At 45.9% G+C, this 19928-nt stretch overlaps 1 protein-coding gene across 1 annotated transcript in view; it reads right to left on the bottom strand.

Annotated features, from left to right (window-relative positions):
* LOC126101252 (radial spoke head protein 3 homolog) overlaps positions 1-19928 on the bottom strand; it is a 361559-nt gene that overhangs the window by 23351 nt on the left and 318280 nt on the right. The window contains exon 7 of the mRNA XM_049911940.1: positions 15015-15173. Coding sequence (XP_049767897.1) covers positions 15015-15173 — 159 coding nt within the window. The remainder of the gene's footprint in view (positions 1-15014; positions 15174-19928) is intronic.

Genomic DNA, 19928 nt, shown 5'->3' with positions numbered 1-19928 from the left:
ATTTAATTATTAAATATTAATCAAAATTAGTAAAGGGGCAGTTTTAATTAACATGTTAGGTCTCATAACAGGCCTTCAGCCAGAGCCAACGACCCGATCCAGTAGGGAAAGTGAACAAGTAAAAGCATTCTTGTTAAAACCCCTCGACATTTGACGGACCCGCCTAGGGTCCCTAACCATCATTTTATTGAAAGGATCCGCTTCCAAGGTCGGTCCACAAAACACAGATCACTCGAAAGTAACCTTAAGAAATGGGGGGACATTTTTCCTCTCGAACATTTACTCCGTATAGACTTCTGTATATTTCTTGGGTAGTGACACAATCTTATGAGAAAACCGTAACCTTGATTATCTATTAAAAGAGTCCGGCCCCGGTAGCTGAGTGGTTACGGCGACAGAATGTCAGTCCTAATGGCCCGGGTTCGATTCCCGGTTGGGTCGGAGATTTTCTCCGTTCAGGGACTTGGTGTTGTGTTGTCCTCATCATCATCTTTTCATCCCCATCGACGCGCAAGTCGCCGAAGTGGCGTCAGATCGAAAGACTTGCACCCGGCGAACGGTCTACCGACGGGAGGCCCTAGTCACACGACATTTACATTTATCTGGTAAAGAGCTCATCATCTGGATGTCACAACGTTTTAGTGACAACTGGTTTCAGTACCGTCTAGGATTCATCAACAGGTCAACTTCCAAACAAAAGCAGTTTGACATTTCCAGAAAAATTACACTCCTGGAAATGGAAAAAAGAACACATTGACACCGGTGTGTCAGACCCACCATACTTGCTCCGGACACTGCGAGAGGGCTGTACAAGTAATGATCACACGCACGGCACAGCGACACACCAGGAACCGCGGTGTTGGCCGTCGAATGGCGCTAGCTGCGTAGCATTTGTGCACCGCCGCCGTCAGTGTCAGCCAGTTTGCCGTGGCATACGGAGCTCCATCGCAGTCTTTAACACTGGTAGCATGCCGCAACAGCGTGGACGTGAACCATATGTGCAGTTGACGGACTTTGAGCGAGGGCGTATAGTGGGCATGCGGGAGGCCGGGTGGACGTACCGCCGAATTGCTCAACACGTGGGGCGTGAGGTCTCCACAGTACATCGATGTTGTCGCCAGTGGTCGGCGGAAGGTGCACGTGCCCGTCGACCTGGGACCGGACCGCAGCGACGCACGGTTGCACGCCACGACCGTAGGATCCTACGCAGTGCCGTAGGGGACCGCACCACCACTTCCCAGCAAATTAGGGACACTGTTGCTCCTGGGGTATCGGCGAGGACCATTCGCAACCGTCTCCATGAATCTGGGCTACGGTCCCGCACACCGTTAGGCCGTCTTCCGCTCACGCCCCAACATCGTGCAGCCCGCCTCCAGTGGTGTCGCGACAGGCGTGAATGGAGGGACGAATGGAGACGTGTCGTCTTCAGCGATGAGAGTCGCTTCTGCCTTGGTGCCAATGATGGTCGTATGCGTGTTTGGCGCCGTGCAGGTGAGCGCCACAATCAGGACTGCATACGACCGAGGCACACAGGGCCAACACCCGGCATCATGGTGTGGGGAGCGATCTCCTACACTGGCCGTACACCACTGGTGATCGTCGAGGGGACACTGAATAGTGCACGGTACATCCAAACCGTCATCGAACCCATCGTTCTACCATTCCTAGACCGGCAAGGGAACTTGCTGTTCCAACAGGACAATGCACGTCCGCATGTATCCCGTGCCACCCAACGTGCTCTAGAAAGTGTAAGTCAGCTACCCTGGCCAGCAAGATCTCCGGATCTGTCCCCCATTGAGCATGTTTGGGACTGGATGAAGCGTCGTCTCACGCGGTCTGCACGTCCAGCACGAACGCTGGTCCAACTGAGGCGCCAGGTGGAAATGGCATGGCAAGCCGTTCCTCAGGACTACATCCAGCATCTCTACGATCGTCTCCATGGGAGAATAGCAGCCTGCATTGCTGCGAAAGGTGGATATACACTGTACTAGTGCCGACATTGTGCATGCTCTGTTGCCTGTGTCTATGTGCCTGTGGTTCTGTCAGTGTGATCATGTGATGTATCTGACCCCAGGAATGTGTCAATAAAGTTTCCTCTTCCTGGGACAATGAATTCACGGTGTTCTTATTTCAATTTCCAGGAGTGTATGACCGTGTGACAGCCGGGACTCGACTCCAGAAACTTGCCTTTCGAGAGCCGTGCTTTCTGTGCTCAGTAACTCGCGACCCGCTTCACACTTTTATTTCTGCTAGTACCTCTCTCACACCAACCAAACTTTACAGTCGTCCTGCACATCTTGCAGGTCTAGCAATCCCGATATTAATGTTATTGTAGTGATGTGCCATACACACAACCTATGGCTTAATTCCAGAATAAATCCATTATTCTGCAAAGGAATATCTACTGTTCTGAAAACTAGTGTTGCATTAAAACTGTGTCGCAGACCGCGCCACGAACCTGGAAGCCTTCGGTTTCGCCGGCAATGCTCCTACCGACAGTGCATCCAGGCACTAGCCTCGACCCGTCCCGGTCCAGCGACCAGTTTTAATACGACATAAAATTTTACACATTCCGCTGCAGAGTGAAAGATTCACTCTAAGAAAAGTAGTTGGTCGAAAAGTACTGATACCTCTGCAATACGTAGAGTTAACTCCAAATTGCGAAGGTCGCTCCAAAAGAAATGCACACTATATTTTTAAGTCCATCTTTTATTCTACATGTTTGAAAGTTTTACAGTGTGAAGATACATCCTTTAGGAAAAATATTTTCATTTCTTCACGTAATTTCCATCCCTCTGAACTGCCTTACGCAATCTTGGAACCAACGCCTGTATACCCGCACGGTAAAATTCTGGACCAATCTGTTGGAGCCACTGTTTGACACCGTGCACAACGGAGTCATCATCTTCAAACCTTGTTCCACAAAGAGAGTCTTCCAGTTTCCCGAAGAGATGATAGTCACATGGAGCCAGGTTAGGACTGTAAGGCGGGTGTTTCAGTGTTGTCCATCCGAGATTTGTGATCGCTTCCATGGTTTGTTGACTGACATGTGGCCTTGCATTGTTGTGCAACAGCAAAACATCCTGCTTTTGTCGATGTGGTCGAACACGACTCAGTCGAGCTTGAAGTTTCTACAGTGTCATCACATATGCATCAGAATTTATGGTGGTTCCACATGGCATGATGTCCACAAGCAAGAGTCCTTCGGAATCGAAAAATACCGTAGCCATAACTTTTCCAGCAGAAGGTGTTGTTTTGATTTTTTTTTCTTGGGTGAATTTGCATGATGTCAATCTATTGATTGCCTCTTCGTTTCTGGTGAAAAATGATGGAGCCATGTTTCATCACCTGTCACAATTCTTCCAAGAAATTCATACCCACCATTCTCGTACTGTTCCAAAAGTTATTGTTCCTTTGTGAGCCACTGTCAACATCCTGGGAACCAACCTGGCACTACCCTTCCAGTATTCTGAAAACACTTCCTTCCCCTATCCCAACGTAGAGTGACAATTCGTTCACTGTGATGCATCTGTCAGCAGTCACCAATTCGTTAACCCTCTGTACATTGTCTGGAGTGTGTGCAGTACGAGGCCTGCCGCTGCGAGGACAATCCTAAATATTGCCATGCCCGCTTTTATCACGTAACCTGCTTGCCCACCGACTAACTGTACTGCGATGTGATCGACAGCAGCATCTCCATACTCCTTTTCAACCTCTTGTGGATGTTTCCCACTGTCTCGTTTCCACAGCATAGGAATTCTATGACAGCACTTTGCTTCTGACGAACGTCAAGTGCAGCAGCCATCTCGAAGACATGCTGTGACGGCGCCACTCACGGGAACAGGTTGAACTAAGTTTGAAAACAGGGATGTATCTACACACTGTAAAACTTTCACACATGCAGAATGAGAACTGTATTTTTACAAAAATAGTGTACATTTCTTTTGGAGTGTCTCTCGTACAAGCGACCTGGCTATCGCACCAGTTCCTGCTACATGTGAAACACAAGGAAAACATATTCCGTTTCGTATAGCCCTGAAAATATTGTACCTGATCCAACTTAAAAGCGTGAATGAGTTCATGAAGTGTTGCACTGGTTAACCTATGTTAATCCTTGATGACGGAATACAGCGGGTCGTGGTACAGTAGTAACATCAGCAACAAACCAAATTCGACTCGAAAATTCCAATACACAGAGTGATCACCAGTCGCTGAGCTAATGTCCTGGATTAAATTAGAAACTTCTCCGCAGTGTCTGACGAAACAATGGTACACGACAGTTGATGGTGCTCCGTCCCTCGGATCGGGACGTCAAGCTTGGTGCTTACTGTGGGTAGGTGGGTAGGCCTAGCGCCTACCCGGCCAGTAACCAGCACTCAGTATCCGTGGGAAGCGATTACGTAACTCACAGGAGTCAGCCTTCGTGCATCAACTAGCAGACTTGTAAGATTTCTCGTCGTTGTTTCTACCCCGTCTTGACTATGTTTCATCATACTGCAATTCTAGAAACTGAGCTGTCCTTCTGGGACTTTTATCTCGTACTCTATGCGCTCAAACTCTGAACTGTGCACTGTCCCGTCAGGGCTTAAACTTTGGCTAGGGTAGTGCACTGTGTATTTAAGACTTAGTGCTGTTTTGTAGCAGTGTCTACATCTATATCTACACGAATACTCTGCAAATATCACATTTAAGGGCCTGGCACAGGGTTCATCGGTGCATCTTCACAATTCTCTATTGTTCCAATCTCGTATAGCGCGCGGGAAGAACGAACACCCGTATCTTTTCGTAAGAGCTCTGATTTCCCTTATTTTATCATGGTGATCGTTTATCCCTATGTAGGTCGGTGCCAACAAAATATTTTCAGATTCGGAGGAGAAAGTTGGCGATTGGAATTTCGTGAGAAGATTCCGCCGCAACGAGAAACGCCTCTGTTCTCTTCCTTGAGCCTTAAGACAATATTGATATTTATTCGTTGTTCCAAGATGTGACTTTTTCGTTCAGGCCTTTGGAATAATAATATGGCTGTTATTTCACTACCTGAAAAGAGACTTCCTTTACAGTAAAGTTTATGTCTTATTCGAGAAGTAATTGTCTTTGTCAAACGATTAACTCTTACGTTGTACTAAAAGACACGTCGGGGAAGACGTATTCTCTTTTGTTAAATAAAATTTCTTCTGTCAGATATACGTGAACTTTTCTTGTCCGCCAAACCAAACAGAAACAACAGTACTATTCGAGAGGAGTAGGCCACTTGCTGGCACAGGGGTCCACCCTCTCCCTTCTTTCATCAACATACAATACAAACGTAACACCGCACTATACCACGCATCCAGTATACTCAACCACACTCTACAAACACAACTCTCTCATATCCGCCAAAAAAGGGAGCATTTTACAGCCCTTTTCGACACTGCGACGCAACATGCCTCATGGGCAGAGTTGCGCTCTACTAAAGCTACAGTTCAGAATTTTTGGCACAGTACATAAATGACACAGTAAATGGTAGGATTACCGGTAGCATTGATAGCATCGGTGGGGAGAGAAACTGGGAACTGATGACTTCTCTTTTCTTCGCGCATATACCCGGACACCTGACTGAAAATGACTTACAAGTTCATGGCGCTCTGCATCGGTAATGCTGGGATTCAATATGGTGTTGGCCCAACCTTAGTTTTGGTCACAGCTTCCACTCTCGCAGGCATACGTTCAATCAGGTTCCGGAAGATTTACTGGGGAACGGCAGTCCATTCTTCACGAAGTGTTGCGCTGAGGAGAGATATCGATGCCGGTCGGTGAGACCTGGCACGAAGTTGGCGTTCCAAAACATCCCAAATGTGTTCTACAGGATTCAGGTGAGGACTCTGCGCAGGCCAAACCATTACAGGGATGTTATTGTGGTGTAATCACTCTGCCACAGGCCGTGCATTATGAACAGGTACTCGAGCGTGTTGAAAGATGCAATCGCCATCCCCGAATTGCTCTTCACAGTGAGAAGCGAGAAGGTGCTTAAAACATCAATGTAGGCCTGTACTGTGATAGTGCCACCCAAAACAAAAAACGGTGCAAGCCCCCTCCATGGAAATCACGAGCACACCATAACACCACCGTCTCCGAATTTTACTGTTGGCACTACACATGCTGGCAGACGACATTGACCGGGCATTCGCCATACCCACACCCTTCCATCGCGTTGCCACACTGTGTACCGTGATTCGTCACTCCACACAACGTTTTTCCACCGCTCAGTCGTCCAATGTTTACGCTCCTTACACCAAGCGAGACGTCGTTTGGCATTTACCGGCGCGATGTGTGGCTTATGAGCAGCCGCTCGACCATGAAATCCAAGTTTTCTCACCTCCCGCTTAACTGTCATAGTAGTTAGGAATTCCTGTGTGATGTTCTGGATAGGTGTCTGCCTATTACACGTTACGACCCTCTTCAACAGTCGGCGGTCTCTGAGTCAACGGACGAGGTCGGCCTGTACGCTTTTGTGCTGTACGTGTTCCTTCACGTTTCCCCCTCACTATCACATCGAAACAGTGGGCCTAGGGATGTTTAGGGGTGTGGAAATCTCGGGTACAGACGTATGACACAAGCGGCACCCAACCACCTGACAAATTTCGAAGTCCACGAGTTCCGCATAGCAGCCCATTCTTCTCTCTCGCGAGGTCTAATGACTACTGACGTTGCTGAAATGGAGTACCTGGCAATAGGTGGCAGCACAACGCACAAAATATGATAAACCTATGTTGTCAGGGGTGTCCGGATACTTTTGATCACATAGTGTATATTCAGTGATAGCGAATTCTTCTCATTGTACATCTATGTAATACCTTAAGAAAGAACTTCCTAACAGCCTTAGTTTTATTTAATTTTAATACACTTTCTTGTACAGGTAGGCTTCTTGCCATTGGCAGTCTGCATTTTACTCCTCCATTTACCAGTTATTTACCTGTCTAAATAACGAAAGTCGCCAACGACTCTCAGTATCTCATTCTGTAATATCATTCCCTTAGCATCGTCCGATTAAACTCGACTACAAACCATTACGTGTATTTTACGTGGGCCATTCGGAAAGAAAGGTCATATCTGACGTGAAAAGGAAACACCTGAAAATACGACGAAGCTTTGCACAGATGTGTTGGACAGTATCTCCGGTATGTTCATCGATCTTTTTAGTTCTGAGCGCACAGCGAGCACGTGAAGGTGCCTACAACAACAGTGTCTCCCGCCAATTCTACATCTACATCTACATCTACATCTACATTTATACTCCGCAAGCCACCCAACGGTGTGTGGCGGAGGGCACTTTACGTGCCACTGTCATTACCTCCCTTTCCTGTTCCAGTCGCGTATGGTTCGCGGGAAGAACGACTGTCTGAAGGCCTCTGTGCGCGCTCTAATCTCTCTAATTTCACATTCGTGATCTCCTCGGGAGGTATAAGTAGGGGGAAGCAATATATTCGATACCTCATCCAGAAACGCACCCTCTCGAAACCTGGCGAGCAAGCTACACCGCGATGCAGAGCGCCTCTCTTGCAGAGTCTGCCACTTGAGTTTGTTAAACATCTCCGTAACGCTATCACGGTTACCAAATAACCCTGTGACGAAACGCGCCGCTCTTCTTTGAATCTTCTCTATCTCCTCCGTCAACCCGATCTGCTACGGATCCCACACTGATGAGCAATACTCAAGTATAGGTCGAACGAGTGTTTTGTAAGCCACCTCCTTTGTTGATGGACTACATTTTCTAAGGACTCTCCCAATGAATCTCAACCTGGTACCCGCCTTACCAGCAATTAATTTTATATGATCATTCCACTTCAAATCGTTCCGCACGCATACTCCCAGATATTTTACAGAAGTAACTGCTACCAGTGTTTGTTCCGCTATCATATAATCATACAATAAAGGATCCTTCTTTCTATGTATTCGCAATACATTACATTTGTCTATGTTAAGGGTCAGTTGCCACTCCCTGCACCAAGTGCCTATCCGCTGCAGATCTTCCTGCATTTCGCTACAATTTTCTAATGCTGCAACTTCTCTGTATACTACAGCATCATCCGCGAAAAGCCGCATGGAACTTCCGACACTATCTACTAGGTCATTTATATATATTGTGAAAAGCAATGGTCCCATAACACTCCCCTGTGGCACACCAGAGGTTACTTTAACGTCTGTAGACGTCTCTCCGTTGATAACAACATGCTGTGTTCTGTTTGCTAAAAACTCTTCAATCCAGCCACACAGCTGGTCTGATATTCCGTAGGCTCTTACTTTGTTTATCAGGCGACAGTGCGGAACTGTATCGAACGCCTTCCGGAAGTCAAGAAAAATGGCATCTACCTGGGAGCCTGTATCTAATATTTTCTGGGTCTCATGAACAAATAAAGCGAGTTGGGTCTCACACGATCGCTGTTTCCGGAATCCATGTTGATTCCTACATAGTAGATTCTGGGTTTCCAAAAACGACATGATATTCGAGCAAAAAACATGTTCTAAAATTCTACAACAGATCGACGTCAGAGATATAGGTCTATAGTTTTGCGCATCTGCTCGACGACCCTTCTTGAAGACTGGGACTACCTGTGCTCTTTTCCAATCATTTGGAACCTTCTGTTCCTCTAGAGACTTGCGGTACACGGCTATTAGAAGGGGGGCAAGTTCTTTCGCGTACTCTGTGTAGAATCGAATTGGTATCCCGTCAGGTCCAGTGGACTTTCCTCTGTTGAGTGATTCCAGTTGCTTTTCTATTCCTTGGACACTTATTTCGATGTCAGCCATTTTTTCGTTTGTGCGATGATTTAGAGAAGGAACTGCAGTGCGGTCTTCCTCTGTGAAACAGCTTTGAAAAAAGGTGTTTAGTATTTCAGCTTTAAGCTTGTCATCCTCTGTTTCAATGCCATCATCATCCCGGAGTGTCTGGATATGCTGTTTCGAGCCACTTACTGATTTAACGTAAGACCAGAACTTCTTAGGATTTTTCAATTATGAGGGCCGGCTGGGAGATTTCGCCTTAAGCTATGCAGCCCACATAACATAACTGCCATGCGTTTCCTCCTTCATTATTCTGCAGGGCAATGAAGACGCTCCTCCGGCGTGTTCGATGGGAAGTGTTCGATCGTCCACCATACAGCCCGAACTTGGCTCTCTCTGATGTTCACCTCTGCTCACATGAACCGCTGGCTATGAAGACAAGACTTTGGCACAGACAACGAGCTACAGACAAGCGTAGAGAAGTGGTGGAAAGCAGAGGCGGCTGCCTTCTGTGACGAGGGTATTGGAAAGTTGGTACTACCCAACTGCAAATGTATAAGTCGGAGCGGCAAGTATGTAGCGAAGTAGCCGGAAGGTTTAGCTAACTATTCCACACAAAACTTGTATTTTTACTTTGGTTTCCATTTCGCGACCGATCGGACCGTACTTTCCGAATAGCCCTCGTACTTCTGATGATGTTCATCTTAACAAATTTCATCATATCACTTTTACCTTTCTGTTCAACTGATTATCGAAATCCATTGCCATCTCTCTGACATAATTACTATGTCTTCAGCAAACCGCAAAATTTTTATTTCTTTGATTCTTATTTCAAATTTCTCCTTTTATTGCTTGCTCTACGTATGCATTTAATACCAAGCATAATAAATTATGAACATATCTCACTATCTTATGACCTACCGACACCGTAATATACTGTTCAGCTTTTATAGCTGTAGCATAGTTCCTGTAATATTTGTAGACAACATTTCGCTCCCTCTTTTTCTATCTCTACGGACTTCAGAGATGGAATAAATATTTGTTTCATTTCCGTAGCAGTCAAGTATTTTGTAATAAAGAGGGAGGGCTGTAGCGCCACGCACCTTAGGTCGTTAGCAGGCGTTCCACCAGAGCGTTGCCTGCGGTCATTGAGATACGAGTTCACAACGCGGGGGACACCCGCAAGTAGTCTTCTGGCGAGACTGGCTCCTCTCAACAGTCTCCTTTCTTCTTTACTTCAGGGTCTACGCAACTATACTGTTCCGACTTCACATTTATAACACTATCTTTTTCTCACTCTTTCAACGTTTCTTTTTCCTCAGGAATTGTGCTTGTTTACGATGACTGGAACTCTGTCTTCTTCCATACGTTTAAGATGTTGGGTACGTTTGTTCCTTTATTCTTGTACTTTGCGACCTTTGATATCTCTTAAAAATCTCATTTCAGCCGACTGCATGCGTCTTTATTTTTTTCAATCTGAGATTCATTGCAATACAACTGATGAGAATAGCCGTTGTTTCGTAAAATTTTAATTTTGTCTCTTCCACGTCTTCTTCTTTAAGGTTTTATTAATACGTCACATAAGTGCTGAAACAGATTGTTTATTTCATTTTAGTCTACATATCAATGTCATTATTTAAGCTGACATCGCACCCTTAATACCTAAAACTGGAGACTTGTTTCAGTGCCGTGTCTTCAATAACAAATTTTGTTCAGACTGAACGTTTTCCGTAATTAGTCCTGAACAAAATCAGTTCAACTTCAAGATTGCCCCTATCTTTCATATCTCTCCCATTAATCTACTGCTCGTGTATGATCAATGTTCTTTAGGGCTTTTTCCGGCCATCTTCGAGAATTCCTAATGAAGTTAGAGCAGTTATTTCATGCGTGTCCATTTCCAGAAGCAAAATCCGTGTATTTGCGTCCCCAGGCACAGCCTACAACTGCCGATAAATAGCACTGCAGTAGTAAATCACCTTGGAGTGACGTTTCATGCGATAGTTTTTGAGTTCTCATGAATTACACTAGGAACATCGTTCAACTTTGCATCCAGTGTGCGTGCGTTTTAAAGCTTCCTCGGCACCGTCATCATTGCATGCGGAGGAGGGAGGGAAGGACAAAACTTTCGAACGTTGTCGCATTCTCATTTTCGTGGAGTTATTTCACTCAGCCTGGGACCTTCTGTTGGTTTGTTGCATTTGTTTGGAGTGACAGATACTTGGGGCTTCATTCTGCTGTTCTTTGGTAGACGAATACATCTCCAAGGGCCAGCCACCAACGCAAAATCCAAAGTGCCTCAGAGAGTTTTTTTTGGGTGCTCCAAGTACGCGGGACACGGGGAGTGCATTACAAAATACTGAATAATACAGAGAAGGAAGCTGCTGGAGTCTGTTCACAGACTATGACGCCGTATACAGGGTGTCCTAGAAGAAGCGGTCATATTCGTGGATACGACAGGAAGGATTACCTGAAACAAGAAACTTCACATGTACATATGCCCCATTCCGAAAGGTTTCCGAAACAGAACACATGGACGTTTTTTTCTTTTGGGCTAGCTGTGCGCACTGATGTGTCTTGCTGATTCAACCTCTTTGACGTTTTATTATAGCCCAACCGACCTAGTTACTTTCATCCTCTTTGCTCGGTATGTTTTTGTGCCACTAAACCAGCCCTTTCAAGCGCATTTAGCCATGGTGCGCTATGAGTGAAGTAGTGTGAGGGACAGAGTGTATAAGAGAGAAGGAAGGGTTAACTGTTCGTACATGCGCTGCTTAAATGCCACCCATTTACATTAATAATAAATATGCAAATATCTTGTGCGGGATGCTTTGAAGACTCAAATGAAAATCCCTGGAAGGAAGGCGATGTTCTTTCGAGGAAAGTTCAGAACGACCCAACTGACGGTAACGTGAATTTCGCGTAGGGACCACAAAGATAACAGAAATTAGGACTCATAGAGAGGCATATAGAATCTCGTTTTCTGCCCACTCTACAGGGCTATTATATGATTGATTGAAGCGATTTCATAAATTCACTGTAGCTCCATTCATTGACATATGGTCACGACACACTACAGATACGTAGAAAAACTCATTAAGTTTTGTTCGGCTGAAGCCTCACTTCAGGTTTCTGCCGCCAGAGCGCTCGAGAGCGCAGTGAGACAAAATGGCGACAGGAGCCGAGAAAGTGTATGTCGTGCTTGAAATGCACTCACATCAGTCAGTCATAACAGTGCAACGACACTTCAGGACGAAGTTCAACAAAGATCCACCAACTGCTAACTCCATTCGGCGATGGTATGCGCAGTTTAAAGCTTCTGGATGCCTCTGTAAGGGGAAATCAACGGGTCGGCCTGCAGTGAGCGAAGAAACGGTTGAACGCGTGGGGGCAAGTTTCACGCGTAGCCCGCGGAAGTCGACGAATAAAGCAAGCAGGGAGCTAAACGTACCACAGCCGACGGTTTGGAAAATCTTACGGAAAAGGCTAAAGCAGAAGCCTTACCGTTTACAATTGCTACAAGCCCTGACACCCGATGACAAAGTCAAACGCTTTGAATTTTCGGCGCGGTTGCAACTGCTCATGGAAGAGGATGCGTTCAGTGCGAAACTTGTTTTCAGTGATGAAGCAACATTTTTTTCTTAATGGTGAAGTGAACAGACACAATGTGCGAATCTGGGCGGTAGAGAATCCTCACGCATTCGTGCAGCAAATTCGCAATTCACCAAAAGTTAACGTGTTTTGTGCAATCTCACGGTTTAAAGTTTACGGCTCCTTTTTCTTCTGCGAAAAAAACGTTACAGGACACGTGTATCTGGACATGCTGGAAAACTGGCTCATGCCACAACTGGAGACCGACAGCGCCGACTTCATCTTTCAAAAGGATGGTGCTCCACCGCACTTCCATCACGATGTTCGGCATTTCTTAAACAGGAGATTGGAAAACCGATGGATCGGTCGTGGTGGAGATCACGATCAGCAATTCATGTCATGGCCTCCACGCTCTCCCGACTTAACCCCATGCGATTTCTTTCTGTGGGGTTATGTGAAAGATTCAGTGTTTAAACCTCCTCTACCAAGAAACGTGCCAGAACTGCGAGCTCGCATCAACGATGCTTTCGAACTCATTGATGGGGACATGCTGCGCCGAGTGTGGGAGGAACTTGAATATCGGCTTGATGTCTGCCGAATCACTAAAGGGGCACATATCGAACATTTGTGAATGCCTAAAAAAACTTTTTGAGTTTTTGTATGTGTGTGCAAAGCATTGTGAAAATATCTCAAATAATGAAGTTATTGTAGAGCTGTGAAATCGCTTCAATCATTTGTAATAACCCTGTATTTGCGGAACTACAGGGTACCCTCGGCCATGCACAGTACGGTGGCTCGCGGATTATGTATGCAGATGCAGATGTAGATGTGTTTACAGTTTCTGCGATGGTAGTGCTTCTGCCGCTGTCTAAGAATATTGTCAGCGCTATCCGGCACCTCGAATTCCACATAGTATAGTGTACCCAGAGCTTTTAGCACACTGCGTGAAACACGTATTCTTCGAAGTTGCCATTTTTCTTCTGAGAGTGTAGTTAAGCATCCTGTGCAGCAACAGCAACAAACTGTTGACATGGTGCAGCTTAGTACTACCACCAGTACACGGCGAAGTTCTGGGCGAATCAGTGTCCTGTGAACACGAGTGTGGAGAAAATTGCTTGCGGAAAACTTGTACCCACTTCACTTATAGCGTGTCCACAGTCTTCACACTGGCGACGATGTCATACGACTCGAATACTTTGGTTAAATGACTATCGTCATTTGCTCTCATAAATACTATTCACCGATGAAGCCACTTTTGCACGGAATGGAATCAGCAACACACGTAAAAATCTTCGGTGGTCGTAGAAAACTCCACACTCCACAGTGGAAATCAATTTAAAAATGGTTCAAATGGCTCTGAGCTCTATGGGACACAACAACTGATATCATCAGTCCCCTAGACTTTGGACTACTTAAACCTAACCAAGCTAAGGACATCGCACACATCCATGCCCGAGGCAGGATTCAAACCTGCGACCGTAGCAGCAGCGCGGTTCCAGACTAAAGCATTTAGAACCGCTCGGCCACAGCGGCCGGCGAAATCAATTTCGAAATCTGTTTTTTGATCAGTGTTCGGTACAGCATGGTCAGTATTATATACGAATGCGTAGTTTGGCAGTGATATACAATGAAAATTTTCTCGGACTTCCAGCCGCGTCGAGTGTTTTAAAATCCCCGAGCTCTCGGCCGAGTTCTACTCGGCCATTGTGAAGTGGTGACTGCCGAATGATTGTTGCTGCCGCAGCAGGATGGCAGCAGCAGTCATTCGACAGTCACCACTTGACAATGGCCGTGGAGAACTCGGCCGAAAGCTCGCGCATTTTAAACCACTGGACGCGGCTGGAAGTCAGAAAATTTTATCAGTATGATTAGTAACATGCTGATAGGCCCGATAGGTTGGAAGAGCGAATGACACGAAAAACGTACTTGATTTTTTTTTCTTTTAAAAAATAAATTCGCTTGTTGAAGAACTAGAGGACGTTCTTTTGGCCACGTGTACTGAAATGTATTTCAAGCATGACGGAGCCCCACGGCATTTTAACAGACATGTAAGGGAACATCTCAACCGCACTCAAGTTAATCGCTGGATTGGTCGTGGTAGCCCAGTTAACTAGGCATCAAGATCGTCAGACCTTATGCCATAAGATTTTTGTTTATGGGCTTCGATGAATTCTGAGGTGTACAAACGAAAGGTGAAAACGGATGATGGACTGCTTGGTCGCGTAATGGATTCTGCTGCCCTGATAAGAGAGCGTACAGAGGCTCTTGCACTGCAGCTGACGGTGAAATATTCGAACGTTTATTGTGAACTGTGCAACAGTTGTAACGTGACGTGTACGATTATGCTTAGAGGCGAATGTGTTAAAACTACGTATTTTTCAATTGATACTTTGTAAAACGCGTGTTGTGCTGTTCATGAACCGTTGAACACGAGTAAACCTAACGACGTATTGAATAACAGACTGAAAAGATCACAATGCACATTAAATGTGTTACATATGGGACACAGTTCGAAATAGGGCGTAAGTCTGTACGAAATTCTTTGCTTCGAATGATGGTTCCTGTCATAACCCTTAGTACGGACCACTCCTCCCGGGTCACCCCGTGGAAACCGCGATGTCAGAGTGGTTCGTTATCGCTCCGCGCCAGCACGCGGCGCTGCATACCTCTGCCTCCTCGCCGGCCCTGCGCTCTTCGAGGCGGCGCTGCTGCGCGCGCATGGCGGCCATTTCCTCCTCGGACAGCACCTCGATCATGGCCTGCTCGATCGTCTTGCCCACGAGCACCTCCAGGATTGGCTCCACCTCCAAGTCGAAGTCGAAGAGCTGCGGACAAACAGTAAAATGCACCAACATATCTGACGCGGACGAACAGAATTAGAAGGTAAAAGCACGAATGAAGAGAGTAACTGGAAAACTATGTTCCCGATTTCGGCTAACAGATCTACATGTAAAACAACCTACTTAAGAGGACACATAGTAAATTACTAGTATTTGTTAATTTGCCCAGCACCATACACGGTGTGAGTAATCACATACAAAAAAGTGCTTTGCAGGTAAAAAAAATAGCTGCGCTTAACCATGTTCATCTCTTATCAATACCTGAACATGGTGTTTAAGAAAAGTGTCATACACTACTGGCCATTAAAACTCATACACCACGAAGATGATGTGCTACAGACGCGAAATTTAACCGACAGGAAGAAGATGCTGTGATATGCAAATGATTAGCTTTTCAGACCATTCACACAAGGTTGGCGACACCTACAACGTGCTGACATGAGGAAAGTTTCCAACTGATTTCTCATACACAAACAGCAGTTGACCGGCGTTGCCCGGTGAAACGTTGTTGTGATGCCTCGTGTAAGAAGGAGAAATGCGTACCACCACGTTTCCGACTTTGATAAAGGTCGGACTGTAGCTTACCGCGATTCCGGTTTATCGTATCGCGACATTGCTGGTCGCGTTGGTCGAGATCCAGTGACTGTTAGCAGAATATGGAATCGGTGGGTTCAGGAGGGTAATACGGAACGCCGTGCTGGATCCCAACGGCCTCGTATCACTAGCAGTCGATATGGCGCGCATCTTATCCGCATGGCTGTAACGGATCGTGCAGCCACGTCTCGATCCCCGAGTCAACAAATGGGGACGTTTGCAAAACAACAACCATCTGCACTAACAGTTCGACGACGTTTGCAGCAGCATGGACTATCAGCTCGGAGACCATGGCTGCGGTTACTCTTCATGCTGCATCACAAACAGGAGCGCCTGCGATGGTGTACTCAAGGACGAACCAGGGTGCACGTATGGCAAAACGTCATGTTTTTCGGACGAATCTAGGTTCTGTTTACAGCATCATGATGGTCGCCGTGTTTGGCGACATTGGAAGCATGTATTCGTCATCGCTATACTGGCTATCACCCGGCGTGATGGTATGGGGTGCCATTGGTTACACGTCTCGGTCACCTCTTCTTCGCATTGACTTCACTTTGAACAGTGGACGTTACATTTCCTCTACCCTTCATTCGATCCCTGCGGAACCCTACATTTCAGCAGGATAATGCACTACCGCATGTTGCAGCTCCTGTATGGGCCTTTCTGGATACAGAAAATGTTCGACTGCTGCGCTGGCCAGCACATTCTCCTGATCTGTCACCAACTGAAAACGTCTGGTCAATGGTGGCCGAGCAACTGGCTCGTCACAATACGTCAGTCACTACTCTCGATGAACTGTGGTATCGTGTTGAAGCTGCATGGGCAACTGTACCTTTACACGCCATCCAAGCTCTGTTTGTCTCAATGCCCAGGCGTATCAAGGCCGTTATTACGGCTAGACGTGGTAGTTCTGCGTACTGATTCCTCAGGATCTATGCACTCAAATTGCGTGAAAATGTAATCTCATGTCAGTTCTAGTATAATATATTTATCCAATGAATACCCGTTTACCACCTGCATTTCTTCTTGGTGTAGCAATTTTCATGGCCAGTAGTGTAGTAGTACTGATAGCATTCAGAGCATCCCGTTTTCTACGGATCGTGCAACATTAGCTCACCACAACGTTTTGCGGGCGGTGGACTGGTCGAGGAAGTCCCGTAGCATTGTCTCCTTGATCCCCAAAAGTGAATCCGTTGGATTTATGGCCAGTGGGACAATTAAAGGCACTGCTGTATGCCCAACCCATGACAATATGCAGACGTCACAGGAGCGTGTGACCGATGCATGTGACACAGTACCAGTGTCGCCAGATTTATTCGAAAGGGAGCGTAATTCACTGGACTCGAGGATGTGTCAGGATGAGTGGTAACAACATGCAGCACTGCATGTAGAGTCCACCTCTACGTAAGTGAGACGAGCGTCTGAGACCTCAGACAGGCCCATGTCTCAACAGGTACTGGTTTCCACACATACCATTATAGGACCTTTTCTTCTTGTTTTGATCAATACCGCCTCCTGTAGTAATATGTGACATTTTTGTTTAAACACCCTGTAGAGTTCCAGTTGTAAGTCTCAACTCTGATCCGTAGAAATTATTATTCGTATTATTTATCATTTTGCGGTTCTTGTTTACATTGGGCACACAGCTACTGTAGCCGGCTACATCTGCCGCTTTATGAGTGCCGACCTATGGGACAAAAGTCCAAGCACGGAGATGCAGCAGTGCCCTGTAGTCTTTCAATATTATAGAGGCAGCTCTGCGTTCTGGCACGGACCGCCCAATCGTGACCGACCGACCACCTAGTGATTCATGGCCAATGGCATCATTCAGATGTGGTACGGAGAGGCGTGTGGTCTCCAAACCGCCGTCCCGGCCGTTGCCGTCTTTTTTGACCTCAGAGCGGCTGCTTCTCACTCAAGTAGCTCCGCAGTTGTCATCACGAGGATGAATGGATCCCGTACCAGTCCTCCCATCAAGGAAAAATGCGTGACTGTACCTGGAATCGAACACGGGTCCTCCGCATAGCAGCCAGAGACGATGCCTCCTCACCTACGGAGGCGGACCTTCTGAGCTTCGCTCTCTAGAAATTAACTTCTCATACAGGTCACACGTTTTTATGCCCTCCTGTCTCAGTCTCTCCTGCAATTTTACTTTGTCTCAGGACAGATGGCTAAGCCACCTACCGCTCACTATTATTCCACATCCGCCCCAGAAATACGCCCGCTCCTTTCGACTATCTGTAACTTTTGCCACCCGCCCATGTTGCTCGATGAGACGGACACTCGGAATAATTCCACGTTTCCTGGACGCCCCTTTGTAAACCGTATAACTTCATTAAACACAGGCTTGTTTCGGTTTATGGACCTCTGTCGCCCATGGCACAGCCACAGGCTCCATCCACCTCACATCCAGTTCGTTGTCTCCTACAAAGTGTTACAGATAGTGAGCAATTTTGGTTCAAATGGCTCTGAACACTATGGGACTTAACATCTGAGGTCATCAGTCCCCTAGAACCTAGAACTACTTAAACCTAAATAACCTAAGGACATCACACACATCCATGTCCGAGGCAGGATTCGAACCTGCGACCGTAGCGGTCGCGCGGTTCTGGACTGAAGCGCCTAGAACCGCTCGGCCACCACGGCCGGCTGAGTAATTTTAACTCCTTGGGATCCTAGATCAATGAAATCTGAAAATGGCCTCAGGAGGTTAAGAACCATATCAAAAAAATCTGTAGTGTCGTCTACGTCTAAATTTATGCACCGAAATTCGTCCTATAGCGTATTGTGTTGCACAAGCCTTTCCACGATCTGGGGTGCAGTTCGTGGCGGATGCGCGAGCAGAAAGATCCACGGGTACCGCCGAATTTCTTTAAATTTACCCCCATCTTCACTATGCGAGAAGTAAGTTGGAGGATGTAGTATACTACTGGTAATTAAACGTGGGTGCTCATATTTTTGAGAGTAACTTTCTCTGTGATGCGTAGCTGTTTCGGTAACTTATTTCGGCACAGATACACAGTCACTGTACGGAATTAAGACAACAAGGTTTACCTAGATGACGTAGTGGGCGAAATATATGCTGTAAGAATTCTTCCGGTAAATTTACGTCTTCTATCTGCGCAACACATAACTACATTTTTATGATCGTTCACCTAACGTCACCTCGGTCGGATATCCATAGACGCTAGAGTGCTGCGACTGATTTTATTTACTTTTCCCCGATTGTGTAAATAAACGATAGTGTCTTTTCGCCTATTTACAGGAAATATGTAAAATATATTTACATTAACGATGAGCTGGAATCAAAGAGTCTCCAGTATTTGTATATTTAAGGATATTGTCAATGTTATTGAGATGCCTGCATCAAAGACGCACCGTTACAAAAATCAAGCATATCCTTTCATGTGCGTACACAAACTTTCTGTCCCAGAGAGGTTGTCCGTGTTGAAACAGCAGATCCAACCATACGTACCACAAATGAAAAAAATGTTGTTATTGAACAATGAATATTTGGTCTCTGCTGCCATCATAAGAATGGTGTCGTCCATAACTCTTGGACAGGGCATTGAAATATCAGTCATAATCACCAATCTAGCCATTCATAAATGAACAGTTTAATAGAGGAAAACAGCACCGTTATCAGTCCATTAAATTTCGGGAGTGGAGCCGCACAAACTTTATTTTATCATCTCCTAATATTTCAGTTGCACTTCTGAAATGTAATGCATTAATTATTACGCCGCGAAAACATCACGATGCAGATCAATATAGTTGTCACCCATCTAGTAGCCAATAAAAATCAGTACATACTTAAATACTTCGAACCTGATTCCCTGATGTAGTCGTTCATTTCATTTCTGCTACTTTTATTAATATGGCTTATTATTTAAACTTTTTGACGAACTATTAAATTGCTATTTCGAGCTGGAAGTTTTTTTTTTTCAATTTTCCTATGCTTTCTATTGAGCATCTTGGACCACTAATGCCGTTAGCCACGCAGCTTAATCCTGTACAACTCTTGTGATGTACTGATGTCTTTGTATCAACAGGCGAGCGACATTTGTGCTTTTATGCAGCGTCTGTACTAGCATTGAGTAAGGTGATACATGTTAGTGGAAGAGCTATTTATTTTATCGAGGTGTT

This window comes from Schistocerca cancellata, chromosome 9, assembly GCF_023864275.1.
Source record: "Schistocerca cancellata isolate TAMUIC-IGC-003103 chromosome 9, iqSchCanc2.1, whole genome shotgun sequence".
NCBI classification, from domain to species: domain Eukaryota; kingdom Metazoa; phylum Arthropoda; class Insecta; order Orthoptera; family Acrididae; genus Schistocerca; species Schistocerca cancellata.
The sequence above is the reverse complement of the archived record's forward strand: the minus strand, read 5'-3'. Positions and strand labels throughout refer to the sequence as shown.